The sequence below is a fragment of the Panthera pardus genome, unplaced genomic scaffold (genome assembly GCF_024362965.1).
Source record: "Panthera pardus isolate Hobbes unplaced genomic scaffold, ASM2436296v1 HiC_scaffold_13, whole genome shotgun sequence".
In the NCBI taxonomy this organism is placed as follows: Eukaryota; Metazoa; Chordata; class Mammalia; order Carnivora; family Felidae; genus Panthera; species Panthera pardus.
The window spans coordinates 155130337-155155025 of NW_026526688.1; the positions used below are offsets into that span (position 1 = coordinate 155130337).

The following is a 24689-nucleotide window of genomic DNA, read 5'->3' on the forward strand; positions in this document are numbered from 1 at the left end:
ATATATCATGACCATGACAAAGACTTTTTTCTGTATAACATATTTGACCATAAACATAGTGGCATTACTGGGAGTATTACAAATTATCTAGGCTGGCAAACATTATAAACATTCCAAGGATGATTAATTTCTAAAAATAACAAAGTTAAGCAGAGCTTAGAAGTCAAGCTGACTTTTTTCACAATCAATAAAATATGACTTCATAAAGAGAATTATATGGCAAGATGCTATGCAGTGAAATGTATTTTTATATTTTCTCAAGCTTCATATTTTATTAGAAGTTAAGAAATGTGCATATTATTTTAAATCACTGACACATTAAACAGTATTATAACTGTAAAAATCAGATTAATAATAAAATGCAAATTACATAAAAATATAGTACTAAATATATATGGGTATGATCAACAGTTTTGCTCTTAATAGCTGATTATTATAATTAATTCCTTGACCATAATAAAAAACAGCCTATAAAGTCCACAAATATATAAATACACATGCAACTTTAAAAAATAGACTGTCAGAAAAAATATGCATATGGTGGTTAGAGAAGGATTTTTTTAAGCCTCATTTTGCATGCAGAGGTACCATAAATATATTGTTCCCCTTTACCCACAGGAAGTTCCAATTATCCTGTTTTCTCTCTTTTCAATTGTGATGCAGTTTATAAGTACAATTTAATCAAGAGGAGATACGGTTAAAATATCTGAGCACCCCAACCACCTTCTCAATCCATTGTGGCTTGGGTACCAGATCTCTTAGCCCATGTATCACGCTGGACATTGGTATTCCTTTACTGCCAATCATAATAAGCCCTAGTGCCCAGGTTATTATCAGATTATTGTTCTCCAATTCCCTTCTTGTCCCTTGCTCCCAACCACATCAATAGAACAACAACAACAACAAAAAATCCTTTATCTTCATGCTACACTACATTAGTTAACAGCAAAAAACTGGCCATCTGCTTTAGTGGTTTCTTTTTACTTCTGCCAGGTCTTGCTGCATTATAGATAAGGGTTTATGGCTGTACGGGAAAGGGGCACAGTCATGGAAAACAGAAAAAAAGAGAAATACAGAGGTACACAGAGACAAAAAAATATGAACAGATAAACACAGAACCAGAGACATTTCCTACCTTAAAAATTGTGTATATATACATATACAGTGTGGATGTACTGATTAATTTTGTTTTCCTATATCAAACACTGGCCAGACTTTCTAGGATAACATGGAGATTATTCAACTAACATAAACACTTTTCAGATTTATTCTTTAGCTTACTTTCTAATTTTACCCATGTGGAAATCAGGCACAACATGCACCATCAACAATTATATATTACCAGTTATGTAGTACCACCACTGCAACTATATACAATCATATACTATAATATGTTATTATATATAGACAATTATATACTAAACCTTCATGCATACCAGCTTGAGAATTTGTTTAGAAACTAGTACCTAGAATATATTGTAAAAACTTAAATGGCAAGGTTCAAGTACCAAAAAAAGTGTATTTCAATTCTCACAGTAAGATGAAGATAATTTGTAATTCTTATCTAATTCTCAGAGTGTTAGCTCCATCTCAAGGTAGTTAGGAATAGAAAAATACAAGAAAGATTTACCAATGCCAAGTACTACCTTCGAAGCTATACATAGATATTATTCTATTTTCTAAAATAACTCTGAGGGAATAAATGTTCATGCTTGCAGATAAAAAGCAGGCTTACAAATTTTTAAGTTGCTGTTAGCTCCTTGAGGGAAGAATTAAAATCTTTTGTTTACTACCATATTTTTAGTAGCTGGCCCAGTTTTCTGGCTCACATTGGGTGATAATGGATATTTGTCAACAAGTTTACCAAGTAACACGGTTACAGAACTAGTAGCTGGCAGAGCTGAAATTTCATCACAGGTCTGTAAGACTTCCAAAGCCCCATCTGCCTGTGCCCAGAACCTGGAAGAGGCAGGGGATCTGCATGTCTGCCTCACCTTCTCCCAAATGATCAAAAGAATTGAGATGGTTTGCTCTGCAGGGAAGAAAGGCCTTCATAGTAATTGATTAACTACTGGCAGTAAGGCCAGAGCTCAAGAAGCCAGGTCCTTCATTTTAAATCTCATCTAGGTCTCATAATAGTTGTGTAACTTCAGTCAAGTTCCTTTACCATTCAGTATGTCAATGTTTTTACTGTAAAAAAATGATAATGATAATACAGTAAAACCTTGGATTGTGAATGACTTGTTCTGTGAGTGTTCTGCAAGATGAGCAAACATTTCTAATAAATTTTAACTTGAAAAAAGAACAATGTCTTGCAATATGAGTAGCACATGACATCTAATGTCACATGATCACAACTGAGCCAATGGTTCTTGAAATTCGTTTTGATATACGAGTACTTTGGATTACAAGCAAGTTTCCAGAATGAGTTATGCTTGCAAACCAAGGTTTTACTGTAATAGTAAATATATTAAATCCATGAGAATGTTGTGAGGATTAATTGTATCAATACATCTAAAGTTCATGGCTATGAAATCAGTAGCCATCGTTATTATTTGCTCTGGAGAAAAAAGCAATTCAGGTCATACCCAGATAACTTAATTCTCTATGGTCAGGAGTAGCAAATGAAGCTGGACATCTCAACAGCAGTAGGCAAAGAGATGCTACCAGGGGATGTTTCAGAAACAAGAGTACGTCCTTCTGTAACTGTGACATCATTTTAACTCAGCTGTCTAAAGTTCCAAGTTATGTGGTATTCCTTTAAGACAGGATTGGTAGGGATTCTAAAAAGAAAAAAAAAGTCTATCTTCTAATATCAACACTGATCAAAGGTACATGCATTCCTGTATTTATAAGCAATCTGGGTTCCAAAAGGCTGTTCATATGAAGAAGCCCTTTATTTACAAGTCAGAAATGGCATCACAAAAGCAGTGGGGAAGGCCTTCTATAGAAGACAGACAAAACTGACTTGCATTTTTTCAGATGTGAAGTTTTAAAATTCCTATTCAAGGTAATAAGGATAAAGTTTATAAATAGAAAGCTTCTATATTATGTAGCATAATATGGCTCAAAGTCAAGATAATATAAAGTAGTTCACATGCAGCGGAAAGGATTACTTCAGTTTTAGCCCAACATATTTTATATACCAGATCAATTTTCTATTTGCTCTATTAGGAGTTTTTAAATACTTTTCAGAGTTACTCAGAAAGAGGATGAGTGTGTGAATGGGTGTGTGTGGGTGGTGGTGGGGAGCGGGGTGAGACAGGTCCAAATCCAAGTCCCATGATCTATGGCTCAGCCATGTTTGGGGCCAACTGAAATACATAGTGGGTATCAGTTTCTAGAAATCAGAAATTTCACCTCTGAAAAGAGAGCCTCTTACAATGTCTATTTCTGCTATTTTTAATCTACCTTCCCCTAACCAAGTATAACTTTAGACTGACTTTTTAAATATGAATTTTATGTATACATATAGAGAGAGTGAAAGAGTTTTGATTTTTGTTTTTTTCTGATTATCAACATCAAATGAAATAGCTCTTACGGTTAGCTAATTTCCAGTTGTTACAATGAGAACAAAAATAAACTAGTGAGGCAGATAGTATGATGAAGAAAATTAACATGTTCAAACACTGAATACTTGTCATGCACTGTGCTAGATTCTCTACACATGCTATTCATTTAATCCTCAAAATAACCTTATGAGTGAGGCATCTTTATAACACCAAAAAACCTAATTAGAATAATCTTTAGATATACAGATAATTAGAAAAACACTTGTTTAAAGGGACAGAATTCTTTTATTGTCCCTTACCACAAAATGATATATGTCCCCAATTATGTGAATGTAAGTTCTCCATCAGTATATGGATCAAAGAAACATTTTGAAATTGTTGATGAATTTGCATCATTTAAAACTAGATGGTTGTACAGGTTTACTTTCATGTCTTTAATAAAGCACTACCTTACATTTTAGTGATTACTTTAGAAAACATGTGCTAAACCAGGGAAACTTGAGGGAAAAAATGTCAAAAGACACAGAAGGTATTTTATCCAGTTTTTATAGTGACGGCAGAATGTAATTCAGGTTGAAAGAAGAATATGTGCCAAATTCAGAATTGCATCCCTGATAAACTACAACAGATATTTGTAGTCAATTAAAAACCAAAAGTGAGCTAAAGAGGCTAAAAATTGATTTCAGGTGCTTGCTACACTATACTATTCTGAGACCTCCTAAGCAGTGGTAAATACAGCTGTGTCCCTTTCTTTGCTATAATTGCCATTAATGTATGAGAGAGTAACTGTGTTACACCTTTTTCATCTTAGTGCAAAACCAGTGATAATTAGTAGAAGACTTTAAATTGTCAATAAGTTACATATGTATGTAGACTCTGCCAGTTTTTAGAAAGATTCAGTGAATATTCTACTCAGTCGTATAGAGTTTCTCTTATTTATTAATTATCTTTCACAAAATTTGCAACGATGTATCATTTAACTATCACATTTGTGTTATAAATACCAAAATGTCTAAATGAACAAAATATACAGTTTTTTATAAGGTGATTAGTTTTCTTCCATAAAATTATCTTTCAGCATATGTTCATATCATTTTGGCATTTTCTTTCTTTCTTTGCATTAAAAGGTATATGAAAAAAACAATTTTTGGTTAAATGAGAGGTTTAGTTTGCATTCTGTATATTAAAGACTGAACACAGTAGTAAACACTCAGAAACAAACAATTACTTGGTGTAAGAAAGCAGATTTTGGGGGTGTTTTCTTTCAAATATACATACTTATTAAATTAAAAAGTATTGTAATTACAAAAATAGGAAGGCCAAAAATTCAGAATAAATGATATAGTTAACAATTCAGATGATTTTCCACATGTATGGTAAAAACAAATAGTAAAACATGCAAGAATTCTTAAAAAATACATTTCAAAAGCTACTTTCAGAAATCAAACTCAAAGTTGTATTTATTGCAGCTCATGGTACATATTATGGCCTTTTTAATTTAATTTACTTCTATTTATGCAGGCAAAAGCTGCTAAATCATGGAGCAAAGATTTACAAGAAAGGATCCAGTGCAAATAGGGACAACACGAAGCTTCGCACAAAAATCTAAGTAAAGGTCTTACCTTGAATGATCGGTGCTATGAGCATCATAAAGACTAGTAGCTGTGATGGCCACATGGCTGTGAACTCGGGCGTGAGTGCCTCAAAACTGAGTGTTCCCAGCGTGAAACAAAATGACTGTATTTCTGGTTCCTCTTCTGTATTCCAAGACCGATGATTAAAAAAAAAAAAAAAAAACGACTTTCCCTCAAAAAAAAATCCTCAAAAACAGAAACACCAGTATCCCAAATTTGAATTCTGCAAACAAGAAAACAAAATGGATTATCAAATACACATATTCTCATCTTAATTCCTTGAAAGTTCATTTGCTGACTTGAACATCTGTATACCTCCCTCCCTTCAATCTAATTTATTAAGGCGTCATATATAAAAATGAGGAAGTAACCTGCAGGACACTATTTATGCATATATCACCACAGAGTTTATTTCCCTGCTTCCAAACTGACTGAAAGAAATAATTCAGTCTCACTGGAAAACTTAATATCAATATGTTATATCAATTTGTTCCATAATAAATCAGCAATTGATTTGTATAATTTGTTAATATGTATAGAGTTGGGGTTTATTTTATATAAAAATTTTCCACAAACCTATTTTTTTACTAACATTAGAATAATAAAGCAAAAAATTAATTCATTACCATTACCATAAGATTCATTGATCACCATATACTACAAGTTAACAAATAAAAGTTACATGTATGAGTCTTACTTTCATTCTAGTCCCTGATATTCAATTCAGAAATCATTCTAAATATTAACTATATTATTTTCCAAAGCATCTTTGTACATTAATCCATGAAGATCTTAGATTTATGTTAAGTACTTATGCTTAAATATAGCTAATTCATTCAAAGGAGGTTTACTGAATATCCACTGAAATACAAAGCACTGGGCTAGGAACACAGGATAGGAGACTGAACAAAACATGGAAATGATTCTTCAGGATCTTACAATTTAAGATGTGGAATCTTGCTTAAAAGTTTTAAATATGTATGGAAGACATTAAAAACTTTAAGCATTAAGGAAGTTATTTTACTGAACCAAACTGATAGAGCTGCCTTCTCTTAAAGACTGCACAGATTTATCTTAAGAAGTAAAAAGACCGAAAGAGCGTGACCCAAATTTTGAAGATGTTTTTCACAGTCAGCACCTTTAAAACGGATCAATCAGTACAAACTGGGTCGTTCTCCTTCTCTCTCTCTCTTCTAGAAAGCCCTATAGAAATCTCCATATAATGAAATTTATTTCTATCAGGAAAGGAGTTTGCATTTCAAACCCAATATTTAAAACAATTTCATATTTTGGGTTTATAAATTTAAAAGTTTTCCAGAAAGGGTTATACAAAATAGAGATAGTTTACTGAAGCCTGTATTGATAAATCTCATTCCGATGAAATAAATTCCAAACATTTCTGAAATATTTGCCTTAGTTATAAGGCAAAACTACACAGATTTATGTGAATTTCTGGCATTGTTACTTATAGCATGGCACTTAAGAGCACAGATTCTGGAGCAAGACCACCCAATTTCAATTATTAGCTCTACCAGTACTGTGACCTTGCTTGAGCAAGTCATTTAAACCCTCAGTGCCTCACTTCCCTAGTTGATTCATATGCCTATATGAACATTTAATGAGCTAAAATTTGGAATCTTTAATTATATATGTAAAATATGTACTGCCCAGCACAGTGTCTAGCACATAAGTGTATGTCTTCAGATTATACATCTCATTAGTTTTCAACATTATCCTATTCATCCTTTTAACATGTATGTATTAAGAAGCAAGACCATTCAATAATTTGGCTCAAAAATGTTTTGACTCACTATGGTATAAACAGGCTCCAAGAACACTAAATCTGAACACAATAGATTAAAAAAAAAAGTTTCATCTCACAGACACATTGTAAGAAAATGAAGCTCACAGGAGACAGTCTAATAATATTTTACTTTGACAAATAGGAATGATGAGAAAAGAAGTGGTTGAGAGAAAAGAGAAGGTATGTGGAAAGGAAGCATGTGAAATATTTCCGTTCCTTTTCCTATTCACACTCTGACAAAGAAATCATTCAGAACTTATTCTTTTTTTTTCTTAATTTTTTTTTTAACGTTTATTTATTTTTGAGACAGAGAGAGACAGAGCATGAACAGGGGAGGAGCAGAGAGAGAGGGAGACACAGAATCTGAAACAGGCTCCAGGCTCTGAGCTGTCAGCACAGAGCCCGACGCGGGGCTCGAACTCACGGACCGTGAGATCATGACCTGAGCCGAAGTCGGACGCTTAACCGACCAAGCCACCCAGGCGCCCCCAGAACTTATTCTTAATTGCTATGTGTGCAACGCTTTCAAAGAATAACTTTTGGAAAAAATTGCTAATTTAAAACATTATTTAATATACATGTGATAATTAATGGGCACTCAAAAATGGATACTAAAACTGACTGATATACCACCAAGTAAACACTACTTCCTTATTCTCAACATTTAGTTACTATGTCTTTTCTTTTCTTTCCTCTAAGTCCATTCAATATACCAGTGTCAAAAATTGGCATTAGATGCATGTATGCACAAAGACACACACAAACACATAAACATACACAGAACTACTTTGCCACTGGAAATAACCGTGGGTAGCCACTAGGCGAATTATTTATTCATTACTTGAAAAATATATACTAAATACTAACTCTGGCAGATACTGAGAATGCAGAAGAAGGAGAACAATTTTTCTCACAACTCACACTCATGGGAAAAACAGAACACAGGAAAGGAAGTTACAAGATAAAGAAGAGCCTAATTATATTCTCTTATTTATTTTATTATTTTAATTATTAATTATTTATTTTATTAATTAATTATTTTAGTCCCTATCATATATCAAGAAGTATTCTGGATATTATAAAATTATCTGCTTTAATTCTCCATACAAATCTGTAAAGCAGATAATATGATTTCATGTTTACTGAGGAAGAAAATCAAAAATGTTATGCAACAAGAATTCCAAACCAAATGTCTGATTCCAACACCAGTGTTCTTTGCTCTCTCTATAGTAGAAATAAACAAGAAAATGTAAGAGGATAATTAGGGGTATTAATTGTGCAAAGGAAGGGGCCAATGTAGCAAGTTTCCCAAAAAGATTTAGGCCTTTCTTAAATATGTTCTTTTTTAAATTTGTTTAAATGTTTATTTATTTTTGAGAGAGAGGGAATAGGTGGAGGAGGGGCAGATAGAGAGGGAGACAGAATTTGAAGCAGGTTCCAGGCTCTGAGCTGTTAGCACAGAGCCTGACACGGGCCTCGAACTCACGAACCACAAGATCATGACCTAACCTGAAGCCAGATGCTTAACCGACTGAGCCACCCAGGTGCCCCTTAAATATGTCATTTGATTGTGAAGAGTGGAGAACCTGGAACAGCATGGATACATTAGGTAGACATAGCGGGGCAAAGAGAAAAGTGAAGACATGTTTAAAAAGGAAACCAGACTAATTGTAACATGGTATCCTTCGGAGGAACAGGGAAAATTATTTCCATAGTGAAATATGAGTATTACTATTGTGAATTCTTGTTTTAGTGGAAATTAGAATATTTTATTTCACGTTATGTATTTCCACAATGATAAAACAGTGGGAGAAAGTTACTTTATAGAAAAGATAAGAAAATACATATTATTTATAATAATGATTTGTTTTAAGATATCATAGCAGGACACGAAACCACATCTACTCAGATATTTTTCATTGTGTTTGAGCACAGGAATTTGTTTTCATGATTATCGGGTAAACAGAGGTGAGGAAAGAAATTGAGAATAGAAGCTATTATTTAAAGAGGGTAACATGTCCTCACGATCCAGTAACACCACCCACCTATCGTTCACCCACAGCCCCAAAATAATGTGCTAATATGGGGGCATATATAATAAAATTGCAATAATTAAACCATATAATTTAAAAATTTTTTTTTAATGATTATTTATTTTTGAGACAGAGAGAAACAGAGCATGAATGCAGGAGGGTCAGAGAAAGGGGGAGACACAGAATCTGAAGCAGGCTCCAGGCTCTGAGCTGTCAGCACAGAGCCTGACGAGGGGCTCTAACTCACAGACAGTGAGATCATGACCTGAGCCGAAGTCGGAGGCTCAACTGACTGAGCCACCCAGGCGCCCCAAACCATATAAATTTTAATAGATACTTTGAAAGACAAGATTGCTCATAACCTATAGAAAGACAAACCATTACTGCTTGCCTACTAACAGTGAAAAAAAAATAGGAAACTTTCAGGGATATTTTGTTTTCTAATTTATGCTATTAACTACCAAAACAATCAGTTTCATACAAAAGGGATTTCCACTTAAGACATCTCTGAAACAAAGCTCTTCAAACACACACAGAGAAGAAAAACCAAGAAAAGGCACCAAAGACTCATTAAGTCACATATAACAAGAAAATTACACATAAAAAAGACTCGCTATTGATATAAAGCATTTAACCAGTAAATTTCAAAACACAGTTCCACCTACAATAAATTTCTTTTGCCTTCTCTAGGTACCACACACTGTGCTAACACTGTGGGTCAAGGGGGAAGAGTGTGGCTACAAGTCTAAGATGTAGTTGCCCTTTTACAACCACTGACAGTAAAATATAAATGCTAAAAGGTATATTTACCAATAATTATAGCGCTGTGCAAAATGTGATGTGTTACGTGAGATGTTCTAGGAACACAAAGTGAAAAGCTGTCAGATGTTCTTTTGTAAATGCAAGGGATTTAAAAATTATACTTGACACAAAATTAAGGTTGCCAGAGGGAGGGAGTGGTAATAGGCAGAATGGGCAAAAGGCAGTGAGAGATATAGGCCTCCAGTAACGGAATGAATAAGTCACAGGGATAGAAGGTACAGCATAGGGAATATCGTCAATAGTATCAGCATAGTGTTGTATGGTGACACATGGTAGATATACTTGGATGAGCAGAGCCTCACATATAGACTTATTCAACCAATATGCTTTGCACCCGAAACTAATGTAACATTGTGTCTCAACTATACTTCAATTAAAAAAAAAATATGCCGACCTAATATTCTGGTGTTAAGGCAAGATTGAATACCTCTCTGAATCTCAGTTACTGCAAGTATAAAAGAGAGAACAATATTCACCTTGCAAATTGGTTGTGAGGTTTACAGATAACACAAAATATAGCGTGACAGAGATTATCACTGATCATGCATGTCTGTTAGTGTGTGTCTGTCATTCACCAACTTCCTTTGCTTCCTTTATTCCTTCAAAATTGAGGGATAAAGGAAACACCTGATCTCCACCCCTCTCACTTCCAAGTTTGATGACTAATAGCACAGGTATCTGGGTATGTACACTCTCCTTGAGAATTCTATAGCTGAACAATGCACACTAAAGTAATGTGAGGTTTCATAAAGGAGAATTTTCAGTGTTTCTCTCATTTAAAATATACTATTTATGACACTAATTTCCAATAATAAACCAACACACTAATGTTTTAAAAATTATTCATAAAAGGTGGCATTTCTAATTTTTATCAAAGATTACCAATTATGGCAAACAGTTTTGCCTGCTACCCTATACAAATCATTAATCATTAATATTTAAGATTATAATTATGAAACTGTTATTTGACTGATGTTCCATTAAAAGTTAAAAAAAAAATCACAAAATGGAAAGATATTCTACAAATGTGTTATGTAACCAAAGCCTTCTGTCATAAACTACACAGATCATCCCTTATTTGTTAGATTTAGACTAACCTGCCCTCATATCCAATACACTTACACTCTGAAAGTATTTGAACTTTTCTTGTTATTGCTGAAACAAAAGTTCTTTTAAATTTAAAACATTGATTTTACTTTGGGCAAATTCTCACCTTAAATTGTTGTGTCATAATTTGTTTTCCCTGTTTAAGTTTTTGATATGACCTTCTTAAATCATATTTGGAAGCTTTAATTTTTGTTGTATATTCGTTTCCTTTCTACACTCCAAATACTATTTATCTTGGAATTATTACCTTCCTTTGAGCTACTCTTTTTTTTTTTTTTTTAAGAGAGAGAGAGAAAGTATGTGTGTGAGTGGGGAGAGGGGCAGAGGGAGAGAGAGGATCTTAAGTAGTCTTCTCTCTCAGTGCGGAATTGGACACAGGGCTCGATTCCATGACCCTGGAATCATGACCTGAGCCACAAGCAAGAATCTGACACTCAACCAACTGAGCCACCCTGGCACCCCAACATTTTAGCTACTCTTAATCACATTTCTGTAAGATAATTTACTCTCTCAATCTTTTTCCAAGGAAAATTGCATTTTATTATTAAACTCATAATAATAATCTAGTGAAGATACTATATCCTTTTTGTATTATTTGTACATTTTCCCAAGTAATAAATGTTCATTTATCACAAGTTTTGCTAACTATGAACTTTATTTCATATGAACTTTATAAATTTCAATTAATCCATATTTTACTTTGCCTATTTGCTTCTTTTTGCCATGTAAATCTTTTTCAGAGGTCAATCTTTTTACATGTTTAGTGCACGCCAGATGTATAAAGTGCCACGTAGCTCTATTTTAATAATTAATTGGTTTATAGTCCTATAGCCCCATTGCTAATTATAATATAGGAGTGTCCTATATAACATGGTTTGTTTTTCCTTATTTCATATAGGGAAATCATAGCTATTAACTCAAAGGAAAACAAAAAACCCTTACTTTTTTTTGAGATTTTTTTTTGTATTTATTTATTTATTTTTGAGAAAGAGACAGAATGAACAGAGAAGGGGCAAAGAGACAGAGAGGGACAGAGGATCCAAAGCAGGCTCTGTGCTGACAGCAGAGAGCCTGATGTGACCCTCGAACTTACAAATCATGAGATCATGACCTGAGCTGAAGTCAGAAGCTTAAGTGACTGAGCCACCCAGGCACCAAAAAACCCTTACTTTAGAAGTGTTTGCAAATATCACTTGGGTATTATCTATAATTCTTCCAGGGTTAGTACCTGGATTCGGAAATTTGAATGATTTGAAATTACATTCATTAACAAATCAAATATTTACCACAATCCTTCTCCATAAATTATCTTTTTTGTTATACACAATTGGCATATGGTAACCTATGAAAAATAATATAAATATAAATGTGATTAACCTAGCTCTTCTATCATTTGTCACTACCTTAACAAGTAAATATCCATTACAGAGCATCTATGTAATCTGATTTATGTGCACATAGCTCACTACATTTATAAATAAGATCTACCAATTGTAGCCCAAAAAAGACAAGTGTTTTTGAGAAATATTAATTTAATAAGACTGGAAAATATATTTCACCTAAATTATTTAGTGTGGCACAAATGCTTATATGAGAGGCTTTATTCAAATCTAAGATTGCAAGATTTCTATGATTTACCAGTGCTGCATAATCATAAGTACATATACAGCAATGTTTCATAGTCCATGTCCTATGAAATGACAGACGACCTTTTCTCCCAAAAGTGTCTTTCCAAAAGTAGTTTTACATGGACGACTCCTTCTGATGTGAATGGATATTCTATGAAATAGTTAACTCTTAAGGTAAAGAAGCAGGTTAGCAAGACAAGCTATTAGATTATAAGATAGCTTCCTCCCACCACAATCCTATAAAATATTAAAATGTTTGGTGTGATCATCACTAGGTAGAAGTAAAAAGAATTTTAAAGGAGTTTAGACTGAGTAAATATGTATTTTTTTAAATTTATTTATTTGAGAGAGAGAGAGAGAGAAAGAGAGCGTGCGAGCACACAAGCAGGGGAGGGGCAGAGAGAGAGAGAGAATCCCAAGCACGCTCCATATTGTCAACACAGAGCCCAATGCAGGGCTCAAACTGAAGAACTGTGAGATCATGATCTGAGCAGAAATCAAGAGTCCTACGCTTAACTGACTGAGCCACAAAGGCGCCCCTTAATGATCTTATTATTTTAATGTCAGCTATAATTGGCAGTTTATGAAATCTATACATATTGTGTTTCTTTTAAAGTTTTCTTGGTGTTTGCTAAAAGAATTATATCTATTATTTCTTAACTGAGAGAGTGCAGGTGACTATACTATTACTTTGGTCCTCGTATTTGTTTTTAAAAATTATTTAAAAGTATTTAAAAAATATTTCTGTTTTAAAAATTAAACACTTTAACATTTTGACTCTGAAAACAAAAGCATTGCAATAAGTTTAAGAATCTTTTCTTTCTTTATTGATGGAGAAAAAAACCAACAACGTTGTATTAAGTAACTATTAACAAGTATTTAACTAGGGAGATGGGGGGATGGGTTAAAACGGTGATGGAATTAAGGAATGCATTCGTGATGAGCACTGGGTGATTTATGGAAGTGTTAAATTATCTATATTGTACACCTGAAACTAATAGAATGCTGTGAACTCATTGGAATTAAAATAAAAACTTAACAATTAAAAAAAAAGTTTCCATAGATTAAAACAAACAAACAAAAACACACACACAAGAAGAAAATGGTGATGGTCATGCAGACGAATCATACACATTCTACTGATACTTGGTTAGTCCTACTAAGTTTCATAGATGACCCTGTGCTTTAGCCATACAAGGGTACTTGCAGACTCTTGAATATGCTGTTTTCTCATCTCCAAGCCTCCATCCTCTTTTTTATAACTTCACTCATCCTTCAAAATGCAATTAAACAACTTTTCTGGCAGAACTTCCCTGTCTTCTTCCTTTATATTCTCACTGTCTAGCATTGGGCCAAGTACTAGGTACCCAATAAATTTTGAAACAATGATAAATGATACAGGGATCAATATTGGTACTGAGAAGATGTTCTTCCTTTCACTGAAGAAGGCATTGGAAGGAGACAAAGGTTTCAGAGATGAGGAAGAAGAATGGAGACGTGAAGAATATAAAATTCTTATGTATGAATTCATTTTTGGAATCACATAAAATTGAGCCTCTGATAAAAACAAATGAAACAAGGTAAATATTCAACTACATACCTTAATTGCATCTGAGTGACCAAATTATTTGCATCAAAATTTATAAAAAAGTATTTAACTACCATGCCTACTTAGTAGCAATAGGGAGCTGAACATTTTAGTAATAAATACTCTCTTAACTAGTACTTGATCCCTTTGGAGATTCAGAGGAGAGATAATACAACCATCTTGTTTAATATTTTCTTTCTTTCTTTCTTTCTTTCTTTCTTTCTTTCTTTCTTTCTTTCTTTCTTTTTTTAATATAGGAAATTTATTGTCAAATTGGTTTCCATACAACACCCAGTGCTCATCCCAAAATTGTTTAATATTTTCAAGAAATATTGAATTCAATCTACCTACACATGTGTTCCTTTAGTAATATGTACCAAGAGATCTTCAGTGAATACAAAGAATGTAAACTTTTTTTTGGTCATAGGAGATATGTCTCATATACATATATATATATATATATACACACACACGAGTTTAAGCCCTGCACATATATACATATATATATATATACATAATATACATATATATATACATAATATACATATATATATATACACAATATACATATATATATATATATATATATACACACATATATGTATATATGCATTATAGAAAGGAGAGGAAGAAAAGGAAGAGCAGGAAGAGAACACTGCAGGAGGGCTACAGGAAGAGATAACAAAGGAAATACAAATAATGAAATACAAATTCAAATATAATAAAGACAAGAGTTTTAAAAAATAGAGGAAATAATCCAGCTTGGAAGATCTGGAAGACCTTCTAGAAGAAAATGGTAATTGTGCTAGAATATGAGGAAATGAGTGAGATTTCACTAAACAGTGACTGAAGGACGAACGTTGTGGGTTAAGGGTTGCTGTGAAAAAGGTAAAGGTGATAGAAGATAGCATATTACAGAACGGCCAGGTGTCTGTCTGTCAGGTCTACTGAGTAAGGAGGAGCTGCAAAAAATAAATACACAACCTGTTGGAGGAGCAGAAGAAAAGATTTGAAAGCTTCACAAAGGAATTTGAATCCAATTTGGTCAGTTTTCACCTGTGTATTTTTGTAATATTTAAATATCATTTTGCAATGCATTGAAAGGCAAACATGACATAAATACATAAAAATCACTGCAAGTACCATCTTTGGAGAATGAGAGTAAATATTTATTGTGAATATTTTCCAAAAATTTTTAGAATCCTCTATATTGCTCCTGAACGCTTGAACATTTTGTTCTGAGTTTAATTTGTGTAAATGATCTCTGGTTTGAAATAAAGAGCTTGAGTTAATAGAGGTATTAACCTAAATAGAGATATCATACGAATCATTAAATTAATGAACTAACTAGTATTTATACAGTACCCAACATGACACCATACCAAGATAATGCCATCTTTGCATTTTCATAATACGATGCTTTGTCAGGGTTCCAAACTTCCCTAACACTTCTTAGTGGCTATTACACTATTTGAGATCAAATATTGATTCCAGAGAATCACAACACTTTTAGATACAATGGTACTGCTATCCATTTGGCAATGCATTACCCCCAAATGACAAACTCTAACTGTACTATTTAGCTTTATAGATGTATATTTTATAACACATTCAGATCCAACACAACCTGGAAGAAATTCAAACATATTACGTATGTGTATGCCTTGGCCTAGATGTGGATATAGCTATATTTTTCTTAATCCTTCCTTTTTTTTAAATGTTTATTTATTTTTGAGAGAGAGAGACAGCATGAGCAGGGGATGGGAAGAGAGAGGGAGACAGGGGATCCGAGCCTAACTGAGCCATTCAGGTACCCCTGTTAATCCTTTATTTCTGCATTTAAAAAAAAATACTAAGCTCCTGTCTTCAAGTATTAGATATTGCATAAGACAGAACCATCAGAAGCAGCAAGAATGAAAGGTATAACATGAACTTTGGAATGAGAAAAAGTGTTAAATCTTCTCCAAGTTGTAAGCTGTATGACCATAGGCAGATTACCTCAATTTTCTATACCCTAATGTTCACATCTGAAATTAATACATATTCCACCAGGTGGTTATAAGGTTTAAGTAAATATAAATAGTACCTATAAAGATTCCTGGCAAGAGTAGGCATTTAATACATAGAAAAATCTTTCTTCTCATTTAACGTAAGTTTTATGCTCAAAAGTAGGGTTAAAAATGGTAAATGAAATGACATCTGGTGGTAAGTAGTACAGAAGAACATTTGATAGGAGTTTGTGAATGGTTAAGTGGGAGAATGGATAGAATCAGAAGATACACTGAAACACTATGCTTTTAGAAGGTTAAATTGGTAGTGGTCTATAGAAGAAAATAGAGAGGAAAGAAAAACTACCTTACCATGTCAATGACAACATTTTTCAGAGTTAGTATGGTAGGAGTCCACAGTGACCTAGAAGCCTAGAACTGTGACTTAAAATAAAGATTATTTGAAGAAAGTCAAGACAACACATTTGCAAGTTGTATAAATATCAGTTACATGTTTTTCAGGGTGGGAAGAAAAAGAAATCACAATGGGAAACTGAGGGAAAAAATGAAGGATGGGCACAGAAGATACAGAAAAAAAAAGTTAAATCAAATTAGAAGTAGGAAGAGTAGTTTAGGAATACAACTGCATTTTTCTAGAATTTTCACTCAAGTCTGCGTTCTTCCTTCATTTCTTCCCTATCCCTCCCTCCATAAGTTTCAGAGAGGTCTGAGCAAAGAAAGACCTCTTTGTATTCAGTTAGTGTTTTTTAAAGGTCACTTACAACACTTTTCAAGCAAGGAAATGCTAAATCTCAACAAACTGTCTGAAAAACTAGCAAATGACTTTTTTCATTGCTTAAGTACAACACCTATCTGCTTATGATTATATTTCAAATACAGTTTGATGCTATGTTAGAAAACAAGTAATCCAGGAAGCTCATTTTAATAGGAAAGTTCTCTAGAGTAAAAGTCCCATGTAATTGTCTTTCAGATAATGTTATAATCTAATAAGTGTCTATTAATGTTTAGGAACAAATTTGGATTTAATGAACATGGCTATTTTTGGCTTTAGGGCAGCATATCATTTAACCATGAAACAGATTGATGTTTTACACAGGATCATTTTCTTGCAAAGTGTCCTTGAGTTAACCTCTTCCCCAAGATCCTACAAAGCATTTGACTGAAGTCTGTTTCCAACAGGCTTTGAATAAGAGAATATTTGCTTCTACTGATACATGCAATAGGAAATAAAATAAGTTTGAAATTAAGGTAAGTAGAAATAATTATGTTAATGCAATTAGTTTGGAAAACAATTCAACTGCTTTAAATGAGAAGAAATTAGGAAATGGATCTCATATTCTTTCCATACATCTGATTTGTCAATAGATCCTTTACTTCACTCTTTAAGAATAAAAATACAGTTGATCTTTACACAATGCAGGGGTTGAGGGAACCAACTCCGTGCAGTTAAAAACCCGGGTATAACTTTTGACTCCCCCAAAACTTAACTAATAAATAGTTACCAATAACATAGTTGATTAGCACACATTTTTGTATGCTATATGTATTATATACTGTATTTTAGAATAAAGCTAGAAAAAAGAAAATATTAAGAAAATCATAAGGGGGGCACTTGTATGGCTAAGTCTGTTGAGCATCCAACTCTTGATTTCGGCTCAGGTCACAATCCCAGGGTCCTGGGATGGAACTCGCATTGGGCTCCAGGCTGAGCACAGAGCCTGCTTAAGATTCCCTCTCTTTCTCATTCTCTCTCTCTCTCCCTCCCACTCCCCCCTGCTTCCCGTCCCTCTCCCCCAACTCATGCTCTCTAATAAAAAAAAATTAGGGGTACCTGGGTGGTTCAGTCGGTTAAGTGTCCGACTCTGTTTCAGCTCAGGTCATGATTTCATGGTTTTTGATTCTGAATCCCAGATCTGGCTCTGTGTTGCCAGTGCAGAGCCTGCTTGGGATTCTCTCTCTCCCTCTCTCTGCCCCTCCCCTGCTCTCTCTCTCTCAAAAATAAATAAACTTAAAAAAAAAGGAAAACATTTTTTTTAATTAAAAAAAGAAAATCCTAAGGAGAGAAAATACATTTATAGTATTGTACTGTATTTATTGGGGGAAAAAATCCATGTATAAATGGACCCATGCACTTCAAACCCATGTTTCTCAAGAGTCATCTATGCTCATAAAATCTCAACTTTTTATTATCAATGTTAGTCTGAATCAATAAGTCTAATTTCATTTCTAATAGGAGTCTGTGAATCTATTTCAAAATCTAAAGTGCAGTAGGCAAGATAATCTTCTTTATAACAACAGTAAACAGCTATTGAGCCCTTACATACCCAGACACTGTCCTAAGAGCTCTTCACATATTAATATATCAATCATTTAATTGATTTTAAATATAAGCATTATGGTTATTCCTATAGAAACTCTAAAGAAAGGGACTAATATTTTTTTTTTCATTTTTTAAATGTTTTATTTGTTTTTGAGACAGGGAGGGAGAGAGAGAGATGGGGGGGGGGTCAGAGAGAATGAGCAGGGGAAGGGCAGAGAGGGAAACATAGAATCTGAGGCAGACTCCAGGCTCTGAGCTGTCAGCACAGAGCCTGATGTGGGGCTCAGACATGGAGCTCGAACTCACAAACTGTGAGATCATGACAAGAGCTCAAGTCGGAAGCTTAACTGACTGAGCCACCCAGGCCCCCCCAGAAAGGGACTATTGTTATTCCTACTTGACAAAAGAGGAAACGAGGAAACGGAGGGGCTAAGAGTGTAAAGAGCTTGCTGAGGTCATATAGCTAAAAATAAACAAGCCCAGATTTACACCTGAACAGTCTAGACCCATAGTGTGTGCTTCCATTCACTTGATTCTACCGTCTCATACTTCTATTGACCACTGATTCCAAAGCAGTACTAGTACAAACTGAATGTTTGTGTCACCACCCCCCCCCGTCCAAAGTTCATATGGTGAATACTAATGCCCAATATGATGGTAGTTGTAGGAGGGGCCTTTGGTGAATAATTAGGTCACAAGAGCAGAGCCCTCATGGATGGGATTAGTGCCTTTATAAAACAAAGTCCAGAGAAGTTTCTGGCCCGTTCCACCATGTGAAGTTACAGAAAGAACATAGCTGTCTATCACCAGGGAACTGAACTCTCACCAGAACCCAACCATACTGGCACCCTGATCTTGAACTTCCAGTCTCCAGAACCGTGAAAAATAAATTTCTGTTGTTTATTAGACACCCAGTCTATGGTATTTTTGTTATAGATTCCTGTGCTAAGGCAGCACTTTACGTAAACGTAAGGTGCTTTTAGCTAGGTTTGGTTAGCATTTAATTTAGGAGTTGTAGGAAATAAGATGAAGATTTAGGATATAGGCATACACTGACATATTCAAACAAGCTTCAGATTGAGAGAATCATGCAATCAACAAAAAGCCTTCATTAACTTCACTTTTAAATAACTCCTACCTAGCATGCTGTATGTCTGGTACATTTGAATAGACAGCAATGGCCCATTTTATTCACGCTTGGTTTGGGTATGGGGTAAGACCACAGACTTCATTAGGAGAGCAAGCCAGGAATGATGATTTTGGAGGCCCTTAGGTGCCAAGAAAGCGCTTCTTAAATTATACAAAAAGATGAAAATAATCAGAAAAATAAAATAAAAAGATATCTCCCAAATAAAATGTTGGATACTTCAAAACCTATCAATCTCATTCCAATCAGCATGACTATTTAATTACTGAAGTATTTTTTTCTAAAAAGGGAACCGAGATTACTCTGATTCTTACCGAAAAAAGCAGATAGATCTTCAAAGTAGAATTGTTGTGACTTTATCATAATTATTCTAATGTCAAGATTCAAATTGACAAGTGATCAGTCAAACTAATCTCAAATGTTTCTAACATTTGTTGGATTTTTATTATCTACAGAGGCTTTATGATTGGGCTAGATTAGTACTGTCTTCTGTTGTTTTCTTGTTGGCAATTTTATAACTAAAATTACCTGAGTACTTCAAGATTGAAAACCATGATAATATAATACATCTAGTGTAAGTTTGTGTTATAATTAAAGTTCCAGAGTTTGATTTAAAACTGCCATAGTCACATTTTTCCTGTAAAAATTAAAAAAAATATATATCTTCAATGCAAATAGCACTACAGTTGAGATTTGTTAACAAGCTATTTCCATAGCTGGGAACAATGAATTTTAAACGTCAAATTCGGTGACCAGAATCATATCAAGCCACATTAATGGCTTCAGGGCTGAGCTAGAAAACAACTTATTCTTAACACTATTTCTCCGAATACAATTCTAGCCACAAAGAAACGGACTTAAAGTCTAGAATAGCGAAGTTATAAGAAATGAAGTAGTAATGTCAAAATCATTCTATTCCAATTCCTTCAGGCAGATAAGGAAAAATACACATCTACTCACACTTTCTTTGAAGACTTTCCAAAACTGAGAGGAATTCAGGGGGAAGTTAAATTTCATTATGAGCTAGTGGACTATATCACAGTTTCACTGTGGCTTAGTTATCATGACTGGTCAGTTCCATTCATCTCTTTCATACAAATATTTTGACTTTAAACATGATATTTCACATTGTAAAAAAAAATTCATTAAGTCTCCTTTTCAAAAGCAGTTTAAAACAAGTATTAATAAGAAAATAATACAAGAGTGGACATTTAAAAAATGTGTATCAGACAAGGTCTAAAAATAATTCTGTTAGAACCATCTTAAATAAAAAGGGTATCTATGTTTTAAATATACTTCTTGAGATTATGAGAGAAATGTATTGTGTTTTGTGATTCACAAAGTATTCCAAAAGAGCTTTTCCATATTTCATTCCTTGTAGTTAGTATATCAGTGGCAACCAGGCAGGAGAGAAAATACACATGTTTTGAAATTATCTCATCTCAGTAGGGTACACCTGGATAAGTCTCAAATTAAACATTTTCCTTAATGGCCCATTATGGAGTATCAGTGCCTAAAATACCCAAAGGGAGTCAGGGACCATTACTGCCAAGGGAGAGTTTCTAAGGTTATAGCATATGATGCAATATTTCTGCTGTAACTTTAGCCTGACTAGAAGTTTATTTAAATACATATGTATGGTCTTAAAAGCAATAGCTACCACAGTAAGGTTTAGCATGTCCCTAAGACACAGATTAAAAAAATATGAATGCATCAGTACATTTTTATAGTAATGCTTTGATAATTAGCATTTATAGGTAGCTACCAACTTGTAAAACAGGCCTTTCTACAAAGTTAACTTTTATTAAAATGTTTGTTTATTTTTGAGAGAGAGCGAGCAAGTGCACACACGGGGGAGGGATGGCGGGGGGCGTGGAACACAGGATCTGAACTGGGCTCTGTGCTGACAGCAGAGAGTCTGAAACAGGGCTCGAACTCACAAACTGCGAGATCATGACCTGAGCCCAAGTCAGACGCTTTACCAACTGAGCCAGCCAGGAGCAACAATCAAAGTTAACCTTTAAGACAGCTCCTTCGATCTCAAAATATATTCTTCATGGGGAAGGGAAAAACAAACAAACAAACAAAAACTAAAGTAAACTTAACATTTATACTAAAATGCATATAATTTTGTAGAAATAATCATCATCATAAAGCTGTTCTTTAGGGGTTCTTAATAGGTGTTAACACAGTGACAGCATTTTACACATATCATTTCACTTTAATATATAAAACAACTGTAACATGGAGATATTGGCATTCCAGCTTTCAGTATTAAAAAGCCCATCAAAAATACCTCCTTAACTTTTAGAGCTTTAATTAGTAGGCCAACACCAAATGAGTAAAAAGAAGAAATCAGAATGAAACTCTCCTTTTGCTCCATTCCTCTTACTTCTGTTTGTCCTATCACTGTAGAAACTAACATTAAATAGAATAAGGGAAAAGGAAAAAGAACCAAATTATGTCTGAGGATAAGTAAGTAAAGGGTTGTATGCAAAGAAAAAAAAAATCAAAAGTAAAAAAAAAGGAAAAAAACGAAAAGAGGTAACTTCCAAGTCAGATCCTGTTTAGATTTCCATAATTAAAGAGTTTTATAAGATAATGTATGATACTTCTTTTTATTAATGTACATATTTACTCATTCATATATTGAAATATATATTTATATAAACATACACATAACTATACACAAGGGCATATAATTTTAGTATACCATTCATTCATATTTTTATCCAATAAATGTTGCAACTCAAAATTATTGTGGTTTTAATAAACTACTACAAGATAATGTTTATGAATCATTAAAAGCTGTCATTAGTCAACTACTACATTTCAGTGTATATCCGGTACACTTAACAGTGAAAATAAGGGGCGCTAGGGTGGCTCAGTCGGTTGAGCTTCCGGCTTCGGCTCAGGTCATGATCTCACGGTCTATGAGTTCGAGCCCCGCGTCAGGCTCTGTGCTGAGAGCTCAGAGCCTGGAGCCTGCTTCAGATTCTGTGTCTCCCTCTCTCTCTGACCCTCCCCCATTCATGCTCTGTCTCTCTCTGTCTCAAAAATAAATAAACATTAAACAAAAAAACAGTGAAAATAAATGGCACCTCAAATTAAATAATTTCACAGTTGTCATTTAAAAATTACACTGGATGATTCCTAAAGATATCTACACAAATAATATATTTTCTGATGTAACAAGAAATAAACTCGATTAAAAATAGTGACTTAGTTAAGACAACTGGAACAAAAATAAACAAAAAGTCTTGGTTAATGGGAAGAACAACACTTGAAAAAGAGCAGTCTGATTAAGAAATGTGAAAACAAATGAGCTAACCATAAAAGTGACATACATATCGTACCTATAATAATTTACACTGCATCCTCTGTACTTTTCAAAGTGTTCAAAAACTAGAAACTTCAGTGAAATCATCTCACTGATTTAAGCAAGGTAGAATTTTAAAGGATGACTTTTTTTTTTAAATTTCCCATTAGGTAATAAGATATCTTATATAATTATCCCAAGTTATATTTAAATTAATTTAGGCCAAATAGCAACCCAATCTAAGTAAAGACACTGAAATGCATAAGAAATGAAAACTTGAAAAATAGAAGCATAAAAGTGACCGTCCAAAATTATTTTAATAAAGATTATGGCTTAAGATATATGCCTGTGAGACATCAGTTTTCACAAAATTTTACTTTCTTAATAATTAAGACATCTAAATTAGCTTAATGGCTTCTATTTACTTAAAGATACCACTGCTTGGGTCCCCACAAAAAGGCTTTTTTTCCTTTTTGGTAAAAATACCTTTGAGTTATGCGATTTAAGAGTCACATTGATGTTTCAGTACATGAATCATTTCTTTGTTCAGTCCTTTCTCTGCAGAAGGGTGATTTTACAAGGACAATTCAGAGCACCTAGGTTCTAAAGTAGCAAAAATTGGCAAATTGTACAAAAAGATATATAGTGTCATTGTTTAACACTTGGCTCTAGCTAGATATAAAGTAGGGGAACACGGATTGACTATGATGGAAAATCCATCAGAGATAGTCAAGCTGGAAGAATATTATATGTATATGTATGATAATCTGGATCATTTTTAACTAACATTTTGTTTAAATATTCTCACTATTTATTTCACAGTGATAGGATAGCAGGTAAACAGTCAAAGTAGATTATTCTCTATCATGAAAAATGTTGAAACATCTTTATGTTAAAAACATTTCTTAACTTAATAATAATATGTGTATGAATTTTTCAAGAGTTAAAAAATTGTGTTAATTAGAATAATTAAAAATCTGTCTTTTACCTGTTTTAGAATCAGCATATATCTATGCTTTATGGTTTGCTTTTGCCAGCATGTCTGTGATTATTGAATAAGATACAGTTAAAAGCAACCTAAAGATCATTTTCACTTTGCATTTTAGACATTGATTTTTTAGTGATTTTAAAAAATAAGGTGTTCCCTGAAATATGTCAGGACAATTGTATTCAGGAAGAAAACACAGTATTGCTTTTATGAAGATTTACTATAGATTTTTTTTTAATGCTATGCATGAAGAGGACATAATTTAAAAACAGTACAAATCCTTTACTTTTTATATTCTAAAAATGTTTGAAAAAAAGGAAAGATCATTACTTTTCTGTGTGAAAGCATAAGATTATTTAGTCAACTAAAGTGGTGGTCTTCTAAGTGACCCTCTTTCTCTTTTCTCTATATTTATTTGTTTGTATTATTATTATTAATTTTTAAAAATTTGTAATGTTTATTCTTGAGAAAGAGAGACAGAGTGCAGGTGGGAGAGGGGCAGAGAGAGAGAGAATTGGAAGCAGGCTCCAGGTTCTGATCTGTCAGCACAGAGCCCAATGCGGGCTCAAACTCATGAGTGGTGAGATCATGACCTGAGCTGAAGTCAAGACTTTCAACCAACTGAGCCACCCAGGCGCCCCTGTCATTATTATTATTATTATTATTATTATTATTATTATTATTATTTTAATGGTTTTTTTTGAGAGAGAGAGAGAGAGAGACAGAGAGAGACAGAGCATGAGTGGGGGAGGGGCAGAGAGAGACACACACACAGAAC

At 33.7% G+C, this 24689-nt stretch overlaps 1 protein-coding gene across 33 annotated transcripts in view; it reads right to left on the bottom strand.

Annotated features, from left to right (window-relative positions):
* ADGRL3 (adhesion G protein-coupled receptor L3) overlaps window positions 1–24689 on the bottom strand; it is an 813483-nt gene that overhangs the window by 507376 nt on the left and 281418 nt on the right. For all 33 annotated transcript variants that reach the window (XM_053901514.1, XM_053901520.1, XM_053901521.1 and 30 more), the window contains exon 3: window positions 5135–5369. In XM_053901514.1, the coding sequence (XP_053757489.1) occupies window positions 5135–5189 (55 nt within the window). In that variant the 5' untranslated portion in view covers window positions 5190–5369. The remainder of the gene's footprint in view (window positions 1–5134; window positions 5370–24689) is intronic.